The 24540-nt window shown below is 60.7% G+C and overlaps 1 protein-coding gene across 1 annotated transcript in view; it reads right to left on the bottom strand.

Annotated features, from left to right (window-relative positions):
- The window catches only part of REXO1 (RNA exonuclease 1 homolog), a 27904-nt gene extending 3402 nt beyond the window's left edge, over positions 1-24502 (bottom strand). Inside the window, exons 1-10 of the mRNA XM_032252380.1 lie at positions 24217-24502; positions 7693-9428; positions 6643-6747; positions 4955-5165; positions 2893-3056; positions 1746-1877; positions 1419-1542; positions 561-674; positions 290-427; positions 66-179 (exon numbers count right to left, since the gene is read on the bottom strand). Of these exons, the coding sequence (XP_032108271.1) occupies positions 66-179; positions 290-427; positions 561-674; positions 1419-1542; positions 1746-1877; positions 2893-3056; positions 4955-5165; positions 6643-6747; positions 7693-9428; positions 24217-24373 (2995 nt within the window). The 5' untranslated portion in view covers positions 24374-24502. The remainder of the gene's footprint in view (positions 1-65; positions 180-289; positions 428-560; positions 675-1418; positions 1543-1745; positions 1878-2892; positions 3057-4954; positions 5166-6642; positions 6748-7692; positions 9429-24216) is intronic.
- Between the last annotated feature and the right edge of the window lie 38 nt (positions 24503-24540).

Below are 24540 nucleotides of genomic sequence, written 5' to 3'. Positions count from 1 at the left end.
GGTAAGGCCTTACCCCAGTTCTGGGGGCCTCGGGTGGATGGGGGTGGGTCCGGGTAAGGCCTTACCCCGGCTCCGGCGCAGCCGTCCCCAGTGGTAGTAACACTCCTCATCACGGACACAGCGGCCCGAGGAGGACACGAGGTACTCGGTGCCACAGCGGCAGCAGGTCCTGCAGGAAGCTGTGGGCGGGGACCCGGGTGGAAGCTGAGGCTTGCGCTGGGGTCCGAGAGCCTGGCCTTGCCCACGTCTCGCACCCGCCCGCCTAAGCTGATACAGGCCAGTGACTCACAGTCCTTGGGCCTCTTCTCCTCCGCTGTGAAGATGACGGCGCCCCCGGGCCGCTCCGGGTGCGGGAAAGGGTAGCCGTTCTCCTTGAGCTGGTCCTGGGTGAGCAGGTACTCCTTGAGGCGGCTGTACAGCGCGGCCCCTGTGGATAGGCACGGTGCTCAGCCCCTGCCCAGGACGGCCCACAGGGCAGTGGACACCACCAGAAAAGGCAGCCGGGCCAGCAGGGGCCCACAAGGCACCGTGTGGCAGAGCAGGGGTGAGGCTGGCCTCACCTTTCAGGTCCTCCACCCGGGGGCTGCTTGGGCGGCTGAGTGAGAAGCTGGTCTTGGCGGCCAACCTGCCCCCCAACACCACCTCGTGGGACACAACCCGGCGACCACTGGTTTCTGCAAGGTGGGGGGAAGGAGGGGTGAACTAGCTGGCTCAGACCCCCACCCCGCCGCTCTCTCACCCACCCTGCCCTCCTCAGACCTCCATCTCAGCTCCCCCAGGTTCCATCCTAACCCCAACAGAAGAGGCAGACACAGGCTGGGCAGAGGAACGCAGGACGGCCCCCAGCTCTGTAGGCCCCTGAGCTGCACAGAGACCGCGCACCTGAAGCTTTCACCCCACCCCCTCAAGCGAAGGGGGAAGGGCAGGGAGAACAGCACTTCAGATCTAAAATGGCTTTCGAGAGCTTTCAGCCTTCACGGGCCACCCAGCCTGCAGCCTGCAAAGCCAACCCAGGGCCCCACAGAGCACTAATGGAGGCGGGGACGGGGGTGGGGGCCGTGATGGCTTAATGCACCCTTGAGAGGCTGCAATGAAACGCCCAGGTCTCCGCTTTCTTCCTCCCCAGAGCTTAATGCACTGTGCTCCCCAGCCCTGGGCCTCCTGCTTTGAAGAGGCGGCCGCGGCTCCATTAGCAGGCGGCCCCTCGGCCCGGAGACCCGGCTTGGCAAAGGAGGGCGGCTGACAGCAAGGACGCCAGGGCCAGGCCTGTCCGAGACAGAAGCCTGGGAGCCCGGGAGCAGGTGGCCCCCACAGCACCCACGGGTTCCTTTTGTCTGAGATTGTCCCAGCAAGGGTCCCAGCCCAGCTGCCATCCCAAGAGTGCCCCGAGCCTCCCCTCCCCAGCTGCCAGGACTCACTGCTGAGGCTGGACACGGCGCTGGGGGCCAGGCCCCTGAGCTTCTTAAGCGTGTTCACGGCCACATTCAGGTAGATGTTCTTGCTGGGGCTGCGGTCATAGGCCACCTTCTCCTCGTTCAGCGCCTGGGGACACGCAGTGCCACCTGAACCCGTGCCTGCTGGTGCCGGGAGCAGCAGTAGGGTCGCCACGGGACCCAGGGACCCGCATCTCTCCCAGGCAGCTCTGGGTCGCAGCCGCAGCTGAGAGGCCGATGGGAGATGTCTGGGGACCTGCCTGGACCCCTAGTCCCCACCTGGCTGGCCAGACAGAAACTCGGGGACCTCACCTTCTCTATGGCCTCCTGGTTAGACGTACAGAACTTGAGACACTCCTCGATGAACAGGTTGAGATAACGCTGGCGGATGACAGTGGGGACTTTGCCCCCAAATTCTTTGGGGATAATGGGTTTCTTTAAACTCTAGAGAGAAGACAGAAGCAGTCATGGGTGAGGGCCTCCCTCGGGGAACGCAGACGCGATGCGGCCATGACCACGCTGGAGGCAACAGTGAGGTTCGCTGCGACAGATCAGCCAGGGTTCCAGGAGGGACACACACACCAAGGCCCAACGAGAGCAGCAGGGGACTGAGGGCATTCTGCTCAGTTTTCCTGGAAATCTAAAATTGCTTGAAAAACGTAGTCTATTAATTAAAAACAAAAGAAGGCCGGGTGTGGTGGTGCAGGCCTATAATCCTAGTACTTTGGGAAGCTGAGTCACGAGGATCAGTTGAGGCCAAGAGTTCGAGATCAGTCTGGGCAATGTAGCAAAACCCTGCCTCTACAAAATAAAGAAATTATTGCCGGGCGCGGTGGCTCAAGCCTGTAATCCCAGCACTTTGGGAGGCCGAGGCGGGTGGATCACAAGGTCAAGAGATCGAGACCATCCTGGTCAACATGGTGAAACCCCGTCTCTACTAAAGCTACAAAAAATTAGCTGGGCATGGTGGTGTGTGCCTGTAATCCCAGCTACTCAGGAGGCTGAGGCAGGAGAATTGCTTGAACCCAGGAGGCGGAGGTTGCGGTGAGCCGAGATCGCGCCATTGCACTCCAGCCTGGGTAACAAGAGCGAAACTCCGTCTCAAAAAAAAGAAAAAAAAGAAATTATTAGCTGGGGTGTGGCAGCACCAGCTTGTGGGCCCAGCTGCTCGGGAGGGGAAGGGGGAAGGATCGCCTGAGCCCAGGAGGCCGAGGGTGCAGTGACCCATGATTGTGCCACTGCACTCCAGCATGGGCGACAGAGAGTCTGTTGCTTAAAATGAAGCAAAAAACCAAACAACAAAATAAAAAAGCAAAACAAGACAAAACCCACAGGGCGGCAGGAGGGGAGGGTGAAGGCTGTGCTGCAGTGCGGCAGGGGGGCAAGGTCCCAATGTGGCCAGGAGGGGCCTAGGGGCTGGCCTTGCGGGGGTGGTTCTGGCTGGGACGGGAGCGGCTACCTGTAAGGATGGACTGTGGGCGATTCGCTTCGGGGTGATGGTGGTGGTGGTCTTGGATGCCATCCCCGACAACGTGCGCGTCTTCAGCGGCTGGCCGCCGGGCTCGGGGCCGTTGGAGGGCTGGCTGCCGCTGGCCGAGAGGGTCCTCTTGGGACCTGTAGGGGCTGGCGGGGCACAGGGGGTGTGGGCGCAGGGCGAGTGGCCACCCGTCACCGCATGGTGGAGCACCAGGCAGCCGCGGCCACTCAGTGCCAACAGCATGTGCATCTCCGCGTGCAGGGGGCTGGGCCGGGGCGTGGGGCTGGGGCTGGGGCTGCGGCTGCGCAATGGCATTAGGCTCTAGCTGCCTTCAGGCAAGTCCATCAAGGCCGGGGACACAGGTCGGGCTATGGAGGCGGCTAAGGCCACGTCGCCGGTGGGGTGGTCCAGGTCTCTGCCACATGTTCCGACCCCAAGCCCGAGGCATCGATGTCTCAGGGAAGGGCCCTAACTCCCAGACGAGGACAGGAGGGGCTGGGTGCCCCCCCCTGCTCATTGTGACCAGTGGCTGCCCTGCCCTGGGCCTCTGTGTTCTGCCTGGCCCTTTGATGAGGTCACAAACCAAAGTCTCCCGCCAAGAGGGAAGAGGCCAGGCCTGCCAGGGCTGTTTCCAGGCACTGGCCAGGCGGGCAGCTGCAATCTGGGCATGTGTGTCCGTGTGGCACAGGGGCTTCTGGACTGGGGACTCGGTGCCAACCCGGGGAGGGGAGCTGTGGGTGGGGACATCTGGTCCTAGTCTCAGAATGACATCCCTCGAAACCCCATCTGGCCCCAGAAGGGTGTGCGTGAGGCAGGCTGAGTCTGCTGGTCCCACCGCAGGCCGCCTGGGAGGAAGCAGGCTGCCTGCCCCGCACCTCTCACAGTGGAAGGTTTGCTCTTCAGGAAGGGCGGACAGAGACCCTCCAGGCTCCCTCGGCCACAGCCTGGGGTGAGCGCAGGCGGCCACAAGAGTCCTCCCAGGCCAGCTAAGCCCGCCCTGCAGCACTGGCAGTGCTTGGGACCAGACTCCCTTCAGGCTGCAGTCCCCGAGGGCACTGCGACAACTCAGCACCCATCACAGATCAGCAACGCGACAACCAAGAGTGTGAGATAGACGGGAACCAAGTGGGGTCCTGGGGTCGGCGCAACTCAGTGAGCTCCTTTCCCTGGGGCTGAGGTCTCAGCCGTGAGGGGCCTGGGGAAGGGCGGTCGGAGACGCCTGGAGAGCTCTAAGTAGGGCCTCAGCCGGCATCCAGCATAGGAGGGCCGTGGGACCTGTGGGATCTGCAGGGGAATAGGGGGGCTAGCCTTCCAGCCCTCTGGCCAGTGCCAGGGAGGCAGGGGCTCCAAACCACCAGGCTTCCCAGGGTGCTCCCTGGACAGCAGCCATGCCCTCCAAGGGAGCTTGCCAGATACGGAGGGGCCATTCCCAGCCCCCAGACCGGATCCTGAGTTTCTGGGAGCTTTGTGGGGGACCCTCATCTATGGCCTGCCTCCAGGGACATTTCCTCGCTCTGCAGATACCACTGAGGTGGAGATGCTGCAGACAGGACAACCCGCCATGAACGGTCCTGCCTACTGGCCACTAAGGCCTGGCCCGCTTTCTACAAGACCTGGTGAGAGGTGCCCCTAGGAGTGGAGGTAATACAGCCCCGCCCCCGCACAGTGGGTGCTCATTTCCATCTGAGGCCACGCCCCCCACCTGTAAGCCAGACAGAAAGCCACACCTGCAAGGCCGCCACCCTGACAGGGCTCCTGACTCCCTGGCACCCCAGGCTCAAGCCCGGGGCCTGGTTGAGGCCAGTCCCCACCAGGCTGGACCCCTAGTGACCCCGGGACCAGGTCAGGGCAGGAAGGTGCTGGGCCAGGCATCCTGTAACCCTTAACAGGCCCCATTTCACAGAGGGCCCCAAGGAGGGGGCCGAAGGTCACCCTGTGAGCATGTGCCACGTGGTTCAGGTGAGCTGAGACCTCAGAGAGCCGCCTCTCCTTCTGCCCATATGCCCACGGCCCCCCAGCACAGGCCTCCTGGGCCGGGACTCACCTGCAGCCAAGCGGGGGTTGGGGACGTGGGCGATCCTCCTCTTCTCACCGGGGGCGGAGATGTGGACAGAAGATGGCTTCTCCAGCCTGGGGGCGGCCTGCAGCAAGCTCACCGATGCCCTCTGCGCCTGCTGCGTCCGCAGGTAGCACACCTCCTGCGCCGTCGGGGGTCGGGCCGGGGGTACTGCGGGACTCCTCCTCGGCGGCTCCGCCTGCGTCACCACAAATGCTGAGGCCTGGCAGCACACCTGGGTACCTGGGGCAGGTAGCCCCGGGGAAGGCGTGGGGCGGGTAAAGGAGCTCGGGGGGCCAGGGGCACCACCTCCCTGGCCACCTTCTGAGCTGCTGGGCTCCCTGGGGGGAAGCAGCACAGGCAGTGGTCCTCAATGCCATGTGGCTCCCGGCTCCCCCACTCCCAGTGTCTCCAGGTGCCCAGGCTGTGTCCTCAGCCCTGATAAGGCATGGTGGGTGGGACTACCCAATTAGACTGGCACTCCAATCCAATCCCACTGAACCTAATCTTCCCCAAAGCCCCTCCTCTGGGGAGGCTCTGGCGACTGGATCAGCTGGACTCCTGGCTGCTGGCCTAGGAGCCAGACTCTCTGCTTTTCCTTCACTAACCCGCAGCTCCTGCACAGGGGCCCGACAAGCCCTACTGTCTCCGGGCTACAGAGGAGGGAACTGGGGCTCAGAGCTGACAAGTGGCCCAGGCCCAGGCCACACATGGCGCAGCAGGCAGTCTGTGGCTCACCGCGGGGGGTCGCCCTGGGGCTCCTGTCCCCACTCGTGCCCCTGCCCCAGCACTGTGGGCGATCATCCAACAGGGAGCGGGCAGGCGCGTTTTCTCTGGGGCTCAGGCAGGGTCAAACACGAGCGGTCTTCAAAAAGTCCATGGAGAACGTGCACTGTGATGAACTATGCTTTTCAACCTTTTTTGCACCAAAATAAACCGATACTAACTTGTCCTAACGTGTCTGAACCACATAGAGTTGCAGGCACTAAGGAATGTAACACATCAGTTAGAAAAGAGCCCCCAGTCAGAGCAACAGGATTCCGCTACAATTGAGGCAAATGTCAGCATCAAATTTACGGTGAGGCTTGGGTGGAAGAATGAACGGGAAAGTCAATGATGCTTTATGAAAAGCATCACAAATTTACGGGAACAACGCGCCAAAGAAATCAGAGGCTTATGAACGGATAGCTCATTTTAAGAAGGGATGGGCAGGGCGTGGCGGCTCACGCCTGTATTCCCAGCATTTTGTGAGGCCGAGGCACATGGATCACAAGGTCAGGAGTTCGAGACCAGCCTGGCCAACATGGTGAAGCCCCATCTCTACCAAAAATACAAAAATGAGCCAGGTGTGGTGGCAGGCACGTGTAATCCCAGCTACTCGGGAGGCTGAGGCAGGAAAATTGCTTGAGCCTGGGAGGCGGAGGGTGAAGTGAGTGGAAATCGTGCCTCTGCACTCCAGCCTGGGGGATAGAGCAAGACTCCGTCTCCAAAATAAAATGAAGCTGGGTGTGGTGGCTCACACCTGTAATCCCAGCACTGGGAGGCTGAGGCGGGAGGGAGGATCACTCAAGGTCAGGAGTTGGAAGACCTGCTGGGGTGACAAAGCAAGAGACCTCCCCGCCCCCAACTTTAAAAAAAAAAAAAAAAAGGTTCCTGCCAGCCTCTGCGGACCTTACCTCCTGGCCTTGCTTGGAGAGGTGGGAGATCCTCTTCTTCTGTCCGGGGAACAGAGTGGTCAGACCCGAAAGCCCCTTCTCCTCACTCTTCTCTTCCTTGGGGGGCTAAGACATGTGTCCATTCCTCAGCACCAGTCCGCCCTCCCTGCCAACACCGACACTCCCCAACCTCAAACCGTCCCCAACAAGTGGGGGATGAACAGTCCAGACCCAAGAACAGCGGCTGGCAGGAGGGTGCTCACACCTCACACCTCCCTGCCAGCCGCTCACACCTCCCTGCCAGCCGGTCTCACCCAGCCACTCAGGGCTAAGGGCTCAGGGCAACCAGTCCCTGGGCTTTGTGTGGGGGCAGTTGGGGAGGTGGGGTAGGTGTCACACGTTCTGCAGGCCCCCAAGGCAACCCCTCCTGTGCACCCAGGGCACCGGCGTGGGCACCGGCGTGGAGACCCCGGGGCCGCCGAGTGAATGAACGCAGCTGCTGTGGGCTGAGAGCTGTCTCGGTCCGCGTGGGGCGAGCGCCCCCTGGTGGCCAATGTGAAGGCGCGGGGCCAGGAGACCCAGGGGTGCAGGGATGGCCTGGGACAGCAAGAGCTCCCCATGCTGGGGGGAGGGAGGGAGGAAGCCAAGGACGGAGGTGAGGATAGAGAGGCAGGAGGGGATGGGGGGGCGAGGGGAGGAGACAAGAGGGGCTGGAAAAGAGACAGGTGGGGGGAGAAGAGATGGGGAGAGGAGGGAAGGAAGAGGAAGAGGGGCTAGAGGTGGGTGGGTGGGTGTGCCAATATGCCCCTGCCCCCTGCCGATCCAAGAACAGTCTGTGTGCATGCGGCCACAGGAACCTGGCTGGTGGCCAGAGGCCAGGGACCTCTCTGGGTGGGTGAGGGGCAGGAGGGCTGCCGGGGGCTCAGGGGCTCCAGGGCCAGCACTGAGGAGCTGCCTCCACCCCACGCCTCTGAGCCCCCTAAAAACCACTCCAGACGGAACGGAGTGTCCCTCACCAGGCCCTCAGCTCTGTCGCCGACCCTGAGCCCAGGCCGGGCACCCGAGCCTCACCTGCCGGGCCAGCCGGCCTCTGTCCTCCGTCTTGACGCTGGTGGACTCGTTGAAGATCCGCAGGCACTCCTCCATGGGGTCGGAGTCAAAGTCCACCTCCTTCTCCAGGGCCGAGTAGTCCACATCCGCCCCCGCGCTGGAGGAGGACGAGGAGGAGGAGGACCTTGCGGGGGAGGGGGGCGGGGAGGCCTTGAGCCGCTTGGGCGGCCCTTGTGCCTCCGGGAAGCCCAGGCTGGAGTCTGAGTCAGAGTCTGAGTCCGAGCTGAGGCCGGGGAGGGTGGGGGGCCACACGCTCGGTCCCCCCGGCCCTGTGGCCTCGTCCTCACTCTCGTCCCCAAAGAGGTCAGCGTGGCTCAGGGCCCGCCTCTTCAGCTTGGGGGCGTCCCGGGAGGCACCCTCGTCCAGCGAGCGGGCTTTGCGCTCCACCAGCTTCCCCGACGGGGCCTTGGTGCCCTTCCTGTCGGGGAGCTGGGGGGCGCCGGGTGGAGCTCTGCTGGCCGCCGGTTGCGAGTCCCCGCTTGCGGGGCTTGGCTGCCGAGCTGGCCGGTCAGGCCGCCCTTTCCCTGAGCTGGCCACGGGAGTGGCCGAAGATGGCTTCTTCTTGGTCCCTTCCGGCCGGTCTGCCTTGCGCCGGGGGCTGCTGGCCTGCGGGCCCTTCTTGTCCACACGGGGCCTCTCCCCTCGCCCTCGGCACTTGTCCTTGGTCTTGTCCTTCCTCTGGGCACCGTCTTTACAGCTGGGGGCAGGTGGGGCCCCGCTTTTCTTCCTCTTGGGTTTCCCCTCCTTGGGGCGGACCCCATCCTGCGAGGCCTGGGCTGGGGAGCTGGGCTTGGGCGGGGCCGGCTGGAGGTCCCCCACGTCGCACTGCACGGCGGTCTCCCTGGTCTCACGCAGGCCGCCCCCCTCAGTCTCCAGGCTCTCTTTGGAGGGCGGCTGCCCGGAGGCCTTGCTCTCAGGGTCAGCCCTGGCTTTGGGAGTGCTGGCCGTGGCAGGCTCGTCACCGGGGGCCGTGGCGGCCTCATCTTCCGAGTCTGAGAACCTTGCATCACAACTGCCGAAAGGGTCGCAGGGCCTCTTGGGGGCAGGCGTGTAGGGCTCGCTGCCGCGGGGTCCCCGGGGCCGCTTGGCGGCACGCTCATCCCGGGAGCTGGCCCTGCTGAGGTGCCGGGCGGAGAAGTTGGAGAGCGGGTCGTACTCCAGGTCTGTGGGTGGCCGGGAGTTGTCCACCACGTACTTGCCACTGGGAATGGGGCGGCTGTGCCGCCGGGGCTGGCTCACGGCCTTGGGGACGTATTCCAGGGCACCGCTGCCCCCTCTGCCTCTGCCCTGACCCCTGTCCAGGGACACCAGCGAGTACTTGCTGCCTGGCTCAGCAGGGGGGGTCAGTGGGGTGGGCTGGTAGCTGGCATTGGTGCTTAATAGGCTGTGGCTGCCGGGGCTGTAGTGGAAGGCCAGGGGGAAGGCATCGTCATCCAGACCCACGACAGGGCTGGCATCAGGGCTGCAGGGAGCCAGGGCGGGGGCCTCGGTGGCGCGGTGCTCACGGGCCGTCTCCAGCAGCTCCCGGTAGCGCCGCTGCTCCAGCTCCACCTCACTGCGCACGGCCTCGATGGCCTGGTTAACCAGCTCCAGCTCCAGCACGTCAGGCCGCGGCTCCTCCCCCAGGCCGAGGGCGCCATTCTCCCTCTGCGTCGGGGGCTTGGGCAGCTCAGGGTTGTAGGGGTCGTAACCCAGCCCTGGAGGAAGAGAGAACACAGTTGTGACCAGCCTGCCGGAGGCGAGCCCCCCACAGGGGGTTGGCCTTGGCCTCAAACTGCAGGGAAGGGAAGAAACCCGCCTCTGAAACCCACTGCACACCGGTGCCAAGGCTCTGGGGTGCCCAGCTTGGAGCAGGCCACGTCGCCATCTCAGGCCCTGTGCTGGGCCTGACCTTGCCCCTGACTGACAGGCCCTGGGCAGGCCTGGGGTGTGTGACACACAGCTCCATGGGTTCTGGAGGCACGCTCACATGGCTCACAGAATGCATACAATGACCATGGCAGGCAGACACTCAACAGGCTGGGATGCCTGGGGCAGGCGGGCGTGGAGCTCCTGGCGTCCAAGGCGCTGGACTGAGGCAGGGGCGGGCTGGGCTGGCGACCACAGCCTGACAGTGGACACAGGAGAGCCCTTCCTCAGCCAGCACAGCGCCACCCGCCAGCAGTGTGCCAGCCGCGTGCCGTGCGCCTGGCGGGGGTGAGCTCAGGGCTCTGTCCCACAGGCTTTCCTGCCTATAGGAACATTGACTGGGCTGTGCCTATCCTGCAGAAACGGAGGTCACAGCAGTGGCCATGGCCAAGTCAGGCGGAGAGGACACGGACAGGCCCAGTTGATGGACCACCCTGCGAAATCCACAATAAGGACACTGTGAAGACTTTTTTTTTTTTTTTTTTTTGAGACAGAGTCTCTCTGTGTCTCCCAAGCTGGAGGGCAGGAGTGCAACCTTAGCTCACTGCAGCCTCCATCTCCCGGGTTCAAGCAACCCTCCCGCCCCAGCCTCCCAAGTAACTGGGATTACAAGCGTGCACCACCAAGCCCAGCTAATTTTCGTATTTTTAGTAGAGACTGGGTTTCACCATGTTGGCCAGCCTCGAACTCCTGACCTCAAGTGACCCACTGCACCTGGCCTACTTTAAATACATTTTTTTAATTTTTTTTTTTTTTTTTAAAGATGGGGTTTCACCATGATGGCCAGGCTGGTCTTGAACTCCTGACCTCAGGTGATCCACCCACCTCGGCCTTCTAAAGTGCTAGGATTACAGGCATGAGCCATCGTACCTGGACAATACATTTTTTAATTTTAAAATCTGTTGTAGAGGCAGGATCTCACTATGTTGCCCAGGCTGGCTTTGAACTGCCAGGCTCGAGCAATCCTCCCACCTCAGCCTCCAAGATAGCTGGGACTACAGGCGCAAGCGGCTGAGCCCGGCTTAAAGCACATGGCTGAACTGTCTTCCTGGGGGCATCTGGGAACATGTTATTTATATGGTTACTAACAAGGGGTAGTCTAGCAGATCTTTACAACCTCAGTGCCACCAATGATAGCACACAAGTCAGAACCACAGGAGGCCACGTGGGGACAGGCTGGAGGAGTTACAGAAAACAAGAGCAGCCCAGGCGCAGTGGCTCACACCTGTAATCCCAGCACTTTGGGAGGCCGAGGTGGGTAGATCACCTGAGGTCAGGAGTTTGAGATCAGCCTGACCAACATGGAGACACCCAGACTCTACTAAAAATACAAAAAATTAGCCAGGCGTAGTGGTACATGCCTATAATCTCAGCTACTCAGGAGGCTGAGGCAGGAGAATCACTTGAACCTGGGAGATGCAGGCTGCAGTGAGCCAAGATCATGCCATTGCACTCCAGCCTGGGCCACAAGAGTGAAACTCTGTCTCAAAATAAAAAAGAAAGAAAGAAAACATGAGCAAAAAAAAAAAAAGAAAACAACAATGAGCTCTAGAGCCCAATGTTCCATCGAAGGAATAAAAACCAAGTTCGGTTACTTAGTCTAGAAACTTACAAGTTTACCATCAGAAATGCTACGGAACATGGCCAGGCACAGTGGATCACACCGGTAACCTCAGCTCCTCAGGAGGCCCAGGCAGGGCTTGAGCTCAGGAGTTTCAGACCAGCCTGGACAACATGGATCCCATCTCTTAAAAAAATACTTAAAAGTTAGCTGATCCTTCAAAGGGCTAAACTGGTAGCAAAGAAAAATAAATTTTTTTAAAAAGCGAGCTGAGCATAGTGACACACACCTAGAGTCCTACCTACTTGGGAGGCTGAGACGGGAGAATCACTTGAGCCCAGGAGCTTGAGACTGCAGTGAGGCAGGACTGTGTCATTGCACTCTGGTCTGGGCAACAAAGCAAGACCCCAACTCTAAAAAATGTAAAATTCTACTGAATATAATTCTGTAACATCTCTAAAGAAAAGTCAGTAGGTGCGACGCCCTGGAGTTGGCAGGAAATGGCTCCAAAGACATCCCAGAACTTGCAGACGGCATATCCCCCGAGATGGCAAAAGGGGCTCTAGACGGGGTGAAGTCCCCCTTGTCCCTCACGGAGGGGCCATGGACAGGCTGAGATTTTACAGAGCAGTTTTGCGACCATCCCATGCAGCTTCAACGCCACCACCCTCAGACTCAGAGGCCTGAGAACCTGTGCCACAGATGGCCTGCGCAGGGCAGAGGCACAGACGCTCTGGTGCAGCCCTCACCGCAAAAACACAACAGTGAATCATAACGCTGGACAGGCCCCAGAAGCCTAAATGCAGGTCAGCCGGGGTTAAATGGGAGGCACAAGCTCTCCGGGGAAGAAGAGGGGCAAGGAGTGCCGCAGGTTCTTGCCTTTGAAAAGCAATTCCACAAACCAACCAGATCCAAGATTGCAACAAAGCCTCGGCTGGGCCCACACCAAGCCCACCGTCTCATCGGGTGCAGCAAATGCAATCTGGCCCTAATTTATACTGCACCCAACGCCCCCAACAGGCTAAGGAACAAGCGATGACACCATGAAGCAAAAGGCAACAGGGGCTGCCCCGTGGGAACCTGCCCGAGCCAACACCGCTGGGCCGACTTGATTCTGACTGAACGTGTAGCTTATCTGAAGGTTCGGCATCAGGCGTGCGTTTCTCCCACTCAACACCTGCGTGCACTCCGGCCCACCTAGAGATTGACCCCCACAGGGTGCTGAGGCTGCCGTGCTGACAAATGGCTGGACATGGCCAAGGGGAGGCAGGCTCAAGACCTCCCACTGAGGACAGCGCAGGGAACAGCAATAGAACTGGAGGCGTCCCCGAGGGCCCCCACACCCCTCGAACCCCGGCAGGCACGGGAAAGAACTGGCAGGTTTCTAAGCTGCTCCCCTGAGACACACCCACCAGCAGAACAAGCACCTCTGTGGGCAGGTCCCCTCCTAACCCCTGCGACCTGTGGCCAGGCCACTCACTCAGCCAGAGAGACTGCAGATGTGACTTGAATGAAGGACCTCGAGGTGGGTGGACGTCGTGGGCTATCCTGGGGCCCAGCGCCCTCACAGGATCCTTTAAAGACAGAGGCAGAAGGGTGAGCGCCAGAGAGATCAAGAGGCTACACTAAGGCTGTGCAGGAGGAGGAAGGGGCCCTGAGCTCAGGGATGCAGGCGCGTCCGGATGCTGGGAAAGGCGGGAACCGGATTCTCCCCTGGAGCATCCAGGAGGGCCCAGCCCTGTGCATAGCTTGATTTGATCCCAGCGAGGCCGATTTTGCACTTCTCAGCCCAGAGCTGAGTGTATGTTGCTTTAAGGCCCACAGGGAACGAACGCAGCGTCCCTCAGTGACGAAAGTGCAGTGGACATCACACTGCCTGCTGCCTGTTCCTGCGAAGGCAGAAGTCCCCTCAAGTTCCAGGGAATCCTTCGGGGACAGTGGGAGGCGAGGACCCTGAGGCTACAGAGGTGGGAAGAGGGGTCGTCACAGCAGCTGCCGCCCTTCCCTTGAAATCACGTGAATGCTGTGCCCATTTTTAAAATTACGTTTAGGGCCGAGCTCAGTAACTCATGCCTGTAATCCCAGCATTTTGGGACGCCAAGATGGACAGACTGCTTGATATCAAAACCAGCCTAGGCAACTTGACAAGACCCTGTCTCTACAAAAAGTACAAAAATTAGCTGGGCGTGGTGGTGTGCACCTATGGCCCCAGCTACTTGGGAGGCTAAGGTGGGAAGGCTGCTTGAGCCTAGGAGGTCAAGGCTTCAGTGAGCCATGATCACACCGCTGCACTCCAGCCTGGGCAACAGAGCAAGGTCCTGTTTCTAAAACAAAGTGAAGTCTCATTTAGACAGGAGGGAGGATCCCCGCGTCTGTTCTGGACCATCCGGAACTCCGTGGACTGTGTGCCGGGCCATGAGGTAAGGGTGGGCAGGGAGTCACATGGAAGCCACAGGTGAGGCCGCCGGGCTCTTCTTGGCCTGTGCCGGGCCACACCTGAGGCATTTCCAGGAAGCATGACCCCACATGCCCAGCAAGTGCAGAGGCGCCCACTCTGCCATCACCTCACAGCTGAGGACCCTGGGAATCAGCAAGGGCACCCAACTGGGATCAGTAACTGTGGCTACCGGCTCCTCTGCCCGGGTAGAGACGGCCCCCAGGCCAGGACGGTGCTCCCAGCAGGGTGCCTGCTAACTGGGGCTGGGTGTCAGCCCCCACCTGGGGGAGGGCTGCAGAGCACGCCACCCCTGCCACCCTCCTGGTGAATAGGGCAGCCAGTGCCAGCCCTCCCCCAGCCCCGGAAGTCCTGGCTACCCAGTGATGTGGAGGGGCCAGGCCAAGGCCACTGTGGAGTGAGCTGCAGAGACTCACGGGGGGAGCTGACAGAGCACAATTACCGGGGAGGGGCAAGGCCAGGTCAGGGACACTCTGGTCTCCCTCCCAAGTTAGGGCTAACAGGGATGCAGATGGGAGGGAGAGCCTGCCTAACGGGAAGGCTCTCTTCCCCAGGCAGGGGTGGGCAGCTGCGAGACTGGGCCCCATGGGGGCAGGAACTGAGGCATCTGAGGGGCTGAGGATGAGGGACTCCACTCAGGTCTTCCACCTCCTTTCCCTGGACCCTGGGGCTCTTACGACACAAGATCAGCCTAGCCCGGGTGGGCCAAGAGCCATGGGCAATACACACACCAGCCAGCAGACACCCTCAAGCCCTTCCCAAAGGAAGGAAATTCAGACCTCCAGACACTGGGTTCTCAAAAGAGAATCCCCAGGAAGATGCTTTGGGGAGGTCTTAGAAGGAATAGTGCCTGCCTCCCAGGAGTGAAGACAGGCGCCCATCCCCCACTCCCCACCCCAAGCAGAGGGCGGCGGAGGACAGGGACAGGCGATGAGGGCCCGATCTGGGGGAGTGGACGTGTCTAACAGGAGCCTGTGTGAGCGCTTGCCCTGTTGTTCTGTCGAGATGGGTGTCGCCCAGGCCGGAGTGCAGTGGCGCCATCACAGCTCACTGAAGCTTTGCCTCCCCAGCTCAAGCGACCCTCCCACCTCAGCCTGGAAGGTAGCTGGGACCACATGCCAGCACCACCACATCCTGATAATTCTTTTTTTTTTTTTTTTTTTTTATAGAGACGGGGGTCTCGCCATCTTACCCAGGCTGGTCTCAAACCTCCAGGCTCAAGCAATCCTCCTGCCTCAGCCTCCCAGAGCACTGCTTGTCCTTTTTTTTTTTTTTTTTTTTTTGACGGGGTCTCACACTGTAGCCCAGGCTGGAGTGCAGTGGCGTGACCTTGGCTCACTGCAACCTCCACCTCCCAGGTTCAAGCAATTTTCCTGCCTCAGCCTCCGGAGGACCTTGGATTACAGGCAGCCACCGCCACACCCCACTCATTTTTTTGTATTTTTAGTAGAGATGGGTTTCACTAAGTTGGCCAGGCTAGTCTCGAACTCCTGACCTCGTGATTCGCCCAACTTGGCCTCCCAACATGTTGGGATTACAGGCAGGAGCCGCCTCGAGGGGCCGTACTTGTAAGGGCTATGAAACTTGCCCCAGCCTTCAGCTGACAGGTGGGAAAGAGCAGGTGTGCCTGGAGGTGGGAGCGGCATACTCTGCAGAGGGAGTTTCCACTCCCGGGTAGAGGCTGCCTCCCCTCCGCAAAGGCTGCACCAGAAAGCAAGCAGGCACTCCAGGCGGCCTGAGAAGGCCAAGGTCAAGGCCTCCCTCCCTCTGGTCACTGGGCTCTCCGCTCTGCAGCCTATGACCCGCCGGTGCTAGAAGGCAGTGTCCTGGCCTGGGCGCTCCAGCCGGCTCTGGAAGTTTCACACAAGCATCTATCTGCCAGGGGCTGGGCTGAGGCTGCCTGCAGCTCAGAACAGGGGGCACCTGACGTTGCCTCCCGGGCCGCCCCTCCTATCCCGCCTCAGAGGGCCGGGCCTGGGTACCTGTCAGGACGGGAAAGGTGCCGGGAGAGCATCTGCATGCTGCTGGGTGCCCTGGAAGTACAGGGGACACATCTGAAGTCTGACTCTGGGCAGAGTCCAGTGGCTCACGCCTGTAATCCTAACACTTTGGTAGGCTGAGGCTAGCAGATAACTTGAGGTCAGGAGTTCAAAACCAGCCTGGCCAACATGGTGAAACTTTGTCTCTACTAAAAAATACAAAATAATAATAATAGTAATCGGCCAGGTGGTGGCAGGCACCTGTCATTCCAGCTACTCGGGAGGCTGAGGCAGGAGAATCACTCGAATGGGAGGTAGAGGCTGCAGTGTGCCAAGACTGCGGCACTGCGCTCCAGCCAGGGAAACGTGTATAAATAAATGCCGACTCTGGAGATGGGAGGGGCCCATCCAGGCCTTGTCCCACGGCCAGGAATTAATTTGGATGGAAGCAGGTGGGCTCCTTCCCGGATGGGCCCAGGTGAATCTGTTTCTGGGAAACAAGGTTAACTGGCTGAAGAGAAAAGCCACCCTCTAGAGGCCTGGCCTGGGTGTTCCCCCTTCCTTTCTGCTTCACCCCACGGGCCAGGACTGGGAGGCACCACCCAGCCACGGTGGTCCTGAGAGGCCACCACGCCTGGGTGGCCATCTTCCCCAGCCTTGGGAGAACCCACTCCCGACACCACCCACCCTGGCCACATCTCCTGAGACCAGCGCCCTGCAGCCCTGGGGTGGGCTGGGTGTCATGGACGATGGTGTTTCTTCCAGGGTTCTGTGAGGTCTGGGAACAGCAGTGTCTGCCCAAGGCCATGTCCTGGCCCCCAAACCTTCCGGCGGCCCAGAAACCCCTCCTCCTGGGCATCCACTCTCCTCTCTGCTCCCACAGCCCCTGCCCCACCACACTCAATCCACATGAGCACTAGCTCCAACCACACGCAGAGACTGGAAGACAGTGAAAATGACAAGATCATGGAGCACGAAGACCCCACCCCGAACTTCCTGCGCGTTCTCTCGCAAGACCTGTCCAAGCTCACTGCCTTCCCTCAGTCAGTCCTGGAAACCACCCTGTCCACATCAGCCCATTTCACAGATGACGGCATCCAGGGCCGGTGAGGGCCGGCAGCTCCCAGCCCCACGCAGCTCCCACCCAAACAGGGAGACTCAGTGCTGCTAAAGAACTCGGCAGGCCCAGCCCCTCCTCGGGGAGACAGTTCGGTGGGCCTGCAGGCCTCATACTGTAACGGGGCATCAACAGGACCGGCTGCTCCAACCCAGGCAGTGGGCCCTGCCCAGGCCGGGCAGGGAACCCAGAAGGAAACAGGCATCTCCCGCCTAAGGCTTAGCCGGCAAGAGAAATAAGCCGGGGACTGGGGCCTGACAGATAAGTCCGGACTACCCACACCTAATCCCCGGGGGAGTCACCTGGGCGGCCTTTGGCTTTGAAGGTGGAGAAGGAGAGGACATTCCCGTAACAGCCACAGCACCAGAGGGCGCACCGGCTGACCTTTGTGAAGTGCAAGGTGGGGGCTGGTGGTGTCCAGGGGAGTGCCCGCCCCATGATGGGCTTCTCTGGGAAGAGGTGCATGGCGGAAAGCACCCCTGAAGTGCACCTCCTATGGACGGCAGAGTAACCCTGAGTTCCCCACAGGCGGCCACACGTCCACTCCAGGGGCTCTGCTCCTGAGGCCCCTCCCACCCTCATGGCGGACATCCTCCAGCCCCATTCCTGGACATGGGTGCACCCTGGGCCCCCTACACACAGCCCACTCCATAGAAACCTGCTGATCAGAGGCAAAGGGACCAGCGCTTTGCACCCAGAGGAGGCCCCACAGCTCCTGGACCACAAGGGGCAGGCAGAGGGTGCCCTGGAGAGGGCTTCCAGGAGGGGTCTGGCCAGTGCTGAAGGCCTGGACCTCCTCCAAGACCCTCCCTGAAACCCAAGGCAGCCCAGCTCTGTCTGACCCCCACACCAGACTCTGCCCAGGTCTCAGAGCCTGTGGTGAAGGCTGGGCTGTGCCTGCAGCAGCAGGGCCTGGGGTCCGGCCTGGCCTGGCCCACCCAGGGTCCTCTTCGGCCCCCAGGGCTGAGATCCGAGCCTCCCCTCTGCTCCAAGCACGGCCCTCCCACCTGGACGGTGCAGTGCCAGGGCTGCCCAGCAGGTGGAGCCACACAGCAGGGTCCAGGGGAGAAAAAAGAAAGTCCCTTCCTGACCCAGGACCACCAGCTCCAGCTCCACTCTCTGGGGTGCTCTGGGCATTTATTCGCCTCAAGGGGCAGCCGTCCCCACATGCCACAATAGAAAGTGCTGCTGTCCCAAGGCTTCCAGCGCGGGGCCAGGCGACAGGGACAGTAACCAAGACAAGGGTTGGCTGCCTTTTAAAACTATGTAGAGACAGGCTGGTGCGGTAGCTCATGCCAGTAATTCCCAGCACTGTGGGAGGCCGAGGCCAGGGCAGGCAGACCATTTGTGGTCAGGAGTTCAAGACCAGTCTGGCCAACATGGTGAAAGCCCATGTCTACTAAAAAACACAAAGATTAGCCTAGCATGGTGGTGCATGCCTGCAGTCCTAGCTACTTGGGAAGCTGAGGCAGGAGAATTGCTTGAATCCGGGAGGTGGAGGTTGCAGTGAGCCGAGATCGTGCCACTGCACTCTGGCCTGAGCAGCAGAGTGAGACTCAGTCTCCCCGCAAAAAAACCTCTGTAGAAACAGAAGGGTACAGGCTGGGCTTGGTGGTTCACACTTATAATCCCAGCAAAGTTGGCCTCTCACCTGAGGCCAGGCATTTGAGACCAGCCTGCCAACATGGGGAAACTGTATCTCTACTAACACCACAAAAATTTAGCTGGGCGTGGAAGTGCCTGTAATCCCAACTACTCAGGAGGCTGAGGCAGGAGAACTGCTTGAACCGGAGAGCAGAGGCTGCAGTGAGCCGAGGTCGTGCCACTACACTGCAGCCTGGGCAACGAGAGCTAAACTCACTCAAAAAAAAAAAAAAAAACAAAAACAACTGACAAAAAACCGGAAGGGTACAAACGTCCGGGCAGGGCCTGACTGCCGCCGGGTGACGGGGTGGGGCCTCAGGGGCCTTCTTCCCCTGCCTCTCCACCCCTGCGAAGAGCCCACCTTGGCTGTGAGCCACTTTCAGGGTCCACGCAAAGCAAGTTGAGAGTGTTGCTCTGCACTCCTACCCATCCCGGAGCCTTTTCTGTCCCCAAAGCACATTTCCCCGCGGATGTTTCCAGGGCCCCTGCGCTCCCCTCAGGCACAGAGGCCTCAAAGCATCCAGGAGCCACACAGCCTACTCCGGGGGCCCACAGAGAAACTGAACAGAGAAGCTGGCGTGCAGGGTTCCCAGCTGTTCGGAGGACAGTCGCCGTGGTGCCTAAGGAGGAGACTGCAAGCACAGGCTGTTTTTGTCACTCGCTGGCCGGCGTGCAGGTGCTGGGGGTCGGGGTGCTGGCTGGCAGGGTGGGCCAACCCGGCCCCTCAATCGGTCCTCCAGCACGTGTTCTCAGAATACCTGCCCAGGACCTCAGAGAGCGCACGCAGCCTGCAGAGCACAAAGGGCGGGGCCTCCCTACGTCTTGTCCACTCCCCGAAGTTCACTTCTTCCAGTGTTTGGGGGTGGTCCCCACTCCGTGGCCACTCAAAGTGCCAGCTGCCCTCTCTCCTGGCACCAGGCCCACCCCACATCTGTCCCCCCTCCGCTTCTGCCTCCTGAGTCCCCTCAGCCTGGCCCCACACACTGAGTCCAGACGGACCCAGAAAGACCCTGGAGGGCAGCGGGGCCAGCTCCCGGTGCTCCAGGACAGTGAAGCCCGGTGGGGAGCGTCCAGGCTAAGCCAGCTTGCTCGAGTCCCCCCGGCACTCCTTCCCTGAGGCAGGAGGCAGAGGCATGCCCAGCAGCCCAGGCTCCACGCACACAGCGGAGCGCTCCGTCCTTGCAGCCCTTCCAGAAGGCTCTGGGAGCCTAAGGAAGGGACTGCCCCCAAACAGCCAGCTCCTCCAGGAGTCCCCGAGGACTCAGCTGTTGGCAGAGGAGGTGGAAAGGCAACGTGAGAGGTCCCTGGGAGGCTTGGAGACCCCGGAATAGCCCCGACAGGCTCGCAGCTCCCCGGGCGTCTCCCTCCACCTCATTTCTTTTCAGGTTTTTTCTTTTCGTTCTGCAACAGATCACACCAGCAGTCTACCCACTGCATGTGGACAGCGCAGCCACGGCCCCGAGCACGCAGGGCACATCCGAGACCTGCCTGCTCCTCTCTAGGGATTGCTTTGCAGAGGGGATTCTGAGGTGGGGAGGAGGGCAAAGGAGGACAGCATTTCCTTATCGGAGGTGAGCCCTGCTAGGGCACAGCCCACACGATGCTTCACGTTACACTCAGACGCCAGGAGAGAGGGCAGCTGGCACTTGGAGTGACCCCACTGTGCAGAAGAGCTCACCGAGGCCGAGGGAGGTTCAGGAAGCAACAGGCTCGAGGGGGCGACGCCCAGCAGGTGTAGGCCCAGGCGTTCCTAGCGAGCTCTGCACGACACAAAACCAAGCAAGACGCCTTCAGCCCGGGCTGTGGTCTCCGTAGGAACAGAGGCCAGCCAGTGGCACCTGTGCCTCCAGTCTGCAGTCCCTGGAGTAGACGGTAAAGCTGTGGCGGGCTCGGGGGGTTGGGGGGGCAGCTCAGGCACCACAGGAGTCCCAGAGCACCTCCCAGCGGGCACGCTTGTCCCTGCTGGCCGTAGCCCCAGGGAGCTGCTCTGCCTCTCCCATCTCAGGCTCTAGGAGCAGGGATTGCTTCTCAGGGGCTCTGCCTCTCCTTACAGCCATACCACTAGCTCAGCCTGCCCTCCTGAAAACACAAAAACAGGCCTGGCGCAGTGACTCACGACTGTAATCCCAGGACTTTGGGAGGCCAAGGTAGGTGGATCACCTGAGGTCAGGAGTTTGAGACCATCCTGGCCAACACGGTGAAACCCCGTCTCTACTAAAAATACAGAAATTAGCCGGGCATAGTGGCGGATGCATGTAATCCCAGTTACTGGGGTGGGGGACTGAGGCAGGAGGATAGCTTGAATCCAGGAGGTGGAGGTTGCAGGGGACTGAGATCACACCACCGCACTCCAGCCTGGGTGACAGAGCCAGACTGTGTTGCAAAACAAAAACAAAAAGAAAACACAAAGACAGGCTAGGCCGCCTCCCCGCACCACCGACCTCAGGCTGGATCTCTGTCTGCGGGGCCGTCCCTGGCCTCTGCCCTCTGTGCTGCACCCCGAAACTGGCAACCAAAACATCTCCAGACATCTCCCGACATCTCCTGGGTGTGGAACTGCCCTATTGGGATCAGTCACTGCTCTACTGAAAACCTAAGCAAAGAATCCTAAAACAGGAATACCAGGCCGGGCACGGTGGCTCACGCCTGTAATCCTAGCACTTTGGGAGGCCGAGGCAGGTGGATCATGAGGTCAAGAGATTGAGACCATCCTGGTCAACATGGTGAAACCCCGTCTCTATTAAAAATACAAAAAATTAGCTGAGCATGGTGGCGCATGCCTGTAATCCCAGCGACTCAGGAGGCTGAGGCAGGAGAATTGCCTGAACCCAGGAGCCCCGAGGTCGCGCCATTGCACGCCTGGGTAAAAAAAAACTCTGCCCGTAACAAAAAAAAAAAAAAAACAGGAATACCAAAACCAGCCACAGGCACACGCTTTGTGTCCCGACTCCCATGGCCCACGCCTAGCGGCAGGCTCTAGGCCTAAAAGCCAGGTTTTCAAACTCCACAGGCGCTCAAGAAGTCCGGTGAGGGAATCTTGGGAAACGTCCCCGAAAAAATGAGAATCCAACCTCATTTGTGAGGCAGAGTCCCAGCCGTGGCTCAAGCACACCAAGCCCGGGCCTCTGGCGTGGGATCCGGAGGAAGCCCCCCAAGTTGCCCAGGCCTCTGACGTGGGATCCGGAGGAGTCTGCCCAGGGCTGACTCGGACAGACGAAGCCACACTTCTGTGGCTTTTCTGTATTCTCTGGTGTTTCTAAAACAAACCTTACCCCAGACCAGAAAGACACTACTTTAAAAAGCAAAGTGCCCAGAGACCTGCAGAAACATGGACAGGCCCCTAGGCCCTGGGAAGCCTGCACTTTTCCTGTCGCAATCCACCTGGAGGAGAGCCACTGACTCAGTCCCACCGGCCTCTGGAGGCTTCAGGCCTGCCCTGGCCAGGTGGTGGTGTGGGCAAAACACGTTCCTTGGTAAGCCTCAGTTTCCCCACTGACAGCACCTAGCTCACAGGGTCACTATGCAGCATGTGCCCAGCACACAGCAGGACCCCACAGGTGCTCAGGGCTAGCTGAGGGCCTGTCACTTGAACCTCTGTCCGCTCTCAATGCTGGGAGGGAAGCCAGCGTTCCTGCCTCCTCTCCTCTCTGGAGGCCACTGCCCTGTCCACCCTGGAATCCTCGAGAGGATATGGCAAAAGCTAGATCATGCCAGCCTCTTCAAAACCCACAGAAAACTGGGCATGTGAAAATCTGTAGGGGTAGGCATGAGACATGCACTTCCCGCTGGTGTCTTCAGAGGGTAGTGTGATGAGCATGTCTCGGAGGAGGAAACAGGGTCACAGAAGCCTGCCAGCAAGGAAGACTGAGCTGGGATTGGATCCTGCCTCTCTGCAGGGGAAGGCAGCCTTCTCCAGATAGTAACAAGAAGTCCTTCCACCCCAGCAGAGAGGGGGAAAGGAGTTCCTTCTCACCAGCAAAAGGAACATGCAGACACACCATGGTATGAAGCAGGCAGCTGCATTTTCCCAGAGGAATGGGGAGCAGACAGGAAGACTGCACCACCAAAGGGACCCTCAAAAATAAGCCTTTGAGAAATGAACGGGCCATTTCGGATACAGATAGATATCAAAAGCCTGACTTGCGCCAGGTGCAGTGGCTCACACCTGTAACCCCAGCACTTTGGGAGGCCGAAGCAGGAGGGCTGCTTGAGGCCAGGAGTTTAAAACAAGCCCGGACAACATAGCGAGACCCTATCCCTACAAAATAAATACAAAAGTTAGCCAGGTATGGTGGCCCACGCCACCCATAGTCCCAGCTACTGAGGAGGTTCAGGTAGGAGGATCCCTTGAGCCCAGGAGGTCGAGGCTTAAAAGAGCTGTGATCGCACCACTGCTCTCAAGCCTGGACTCTAGAGAGAAACCCCGCCTCTAAAAATAGGGTGAAAACGAGCATCGTGAGTCGGCTGTCATAGCCTCCGAGGAGCCTCCCCCATGCACTGCCTTCTTCAACTCCCAGCCCCCGCCAAAGCCGGCTGCGTGCTCCCGGGACGTCACGACCTCGTGCTCAGGAATCTGTGGCACATCTGTCGGCAGGTCCCAGAGCAAGGCCGGCAACACAGGCAGCGTTGATTGCCCGCCTCAGGCACAGCAAAGATGCTGGGAGCAGGTGGAGAACTGACAAGTGAATGCTTGCATCTGTCCAACTGCAAACAACCGGCCACAGCTGCAGGCGTCCTAAGCGTACGTCGGGGAGATCCGAAAGGTGCTACCTTTTCTAGCAAAACCAGAAAATAGGCCTATTCCTGAATCCTAGCGAACACGTTCCTCTTTTGGGAAGAAAAGATGCTGAGGTTGTAATCCAAGCACTTTGGAGGCCAAGGCGGGCCGATCACCTGAGGTCGGGAGTTCAAGACCAGCCTGACCAACATGGTGAAACCCCGTCTTTAAAAAAATTAAAAAATAAAAAAAAAAAAAAGAAAGAAAGAAACTCACGCCCAGTGAGGAAATCTGGGTTGAAGGAGTCAGGGGATGGGGGAAGGAGAGAGCCACTCTCAAGGGACAGAGGTCACAGGGGAGTCTGAATGACCACACTCCATAACCTTCCCTCCACGCGATGTCCCCTCTTTTCCTCCAATCCACACCCCACATCTCCTCCAGGAAACGCTGCCATGACGATGAAAACCACCATGACGCCGTGAGGTGGAGTCCCCCAGCGTCCACCGCCCGACCGAAAGCCTGGAATTCCTCGGAGCCCACTCAAGTGGACTTTGCCTTCCTCCCTGCCCGGTCATGCTGGACACACGGCTCGACACACACACGAGACGCTCCTCGGACCCTCCGGACGCAACGACTGGAGACCGAGGCGGCCGCTACCCCAGGCGCGGCCCGAGGACAGGTCATGGAAATAAACAAGGGCGGCCACAAGCACCTGGGCTCCGGGGAGCGGCGGGCGCGAGTCCGGGACAGGAGGCGCCCAGGGCCGGCCTAGTGCCAGCCGCGCCCGTCTCCCGAGACCCCCCTCGTGCCAGGCCCGGTGCCCGGTACTCAATCTGCGCTCGCACTCTGCCCTCTAGACAGCCCTGGCAGGACGCGTCCTCCCAGTGGACATCTCACACTCGTGAAGACCAAGGCTTAGAGAAGACCAGTGCTTTGCACCGGGTCCCCGGGCGGGTGGTCCCGCACCCGGCTGGGGGAACCGTCGCCCGCGAGAGCGTGGGGAGGGGGCTGGGCCGAGAACGGGGACCCCGAGCGGGCCCGGAGGTGGAGTCCAGACCCGGGCCGGGGAGCCGAGCTCAAGGCGGGCAGGCTGGCGGGCATTACCTGCTGCGGGGGGCGCCGCTCCGCCATCACCGGGCGCGCCGGGGACCCGGGCCCCGCGGTGCCGGAAGTGGCAGTAGGGCCGCCGGCAGGGCCCCCCGGGCGCCCCAGACCAATAGGGGCAGTCAATGGCCCGGAAGAAGCCAGTGGAGCGTAGCATGATCCGTCCCGCGGCGGGGCCCCGGCCCGGAGCCGCCCGGGCCCCCGGGCCCCCTCACTGGCGCCGCGGTCGCCGCCGCCCGCGCCTCACGGACCCCGCCGCCGCCATCTTGCTACGAGGCCCCCCGGAGGCCCCCGGGACGCTGCCGCAAGGGACCTCGGGAGGGG

This window comes from Sapajus apella, unplaced genomic scaffold, assembly GCF_009761245.1.
Source record: "Sapajus apella isolate SASKATOON/1434 unplaced genomic scaffold, GSC_monkey_1.0 scaffold77, whole genome shotgun sequence".
Taxonomy (NCBI): domain Eukaryota; kingdom Metazoa; phylum Chordata; class Mammalia; order Primates; family Cebidae; genus Sapajus; species Sapajus apella.
This window is presented reverse-complemented; position numbering and strand designations above follow the sequence as displayed.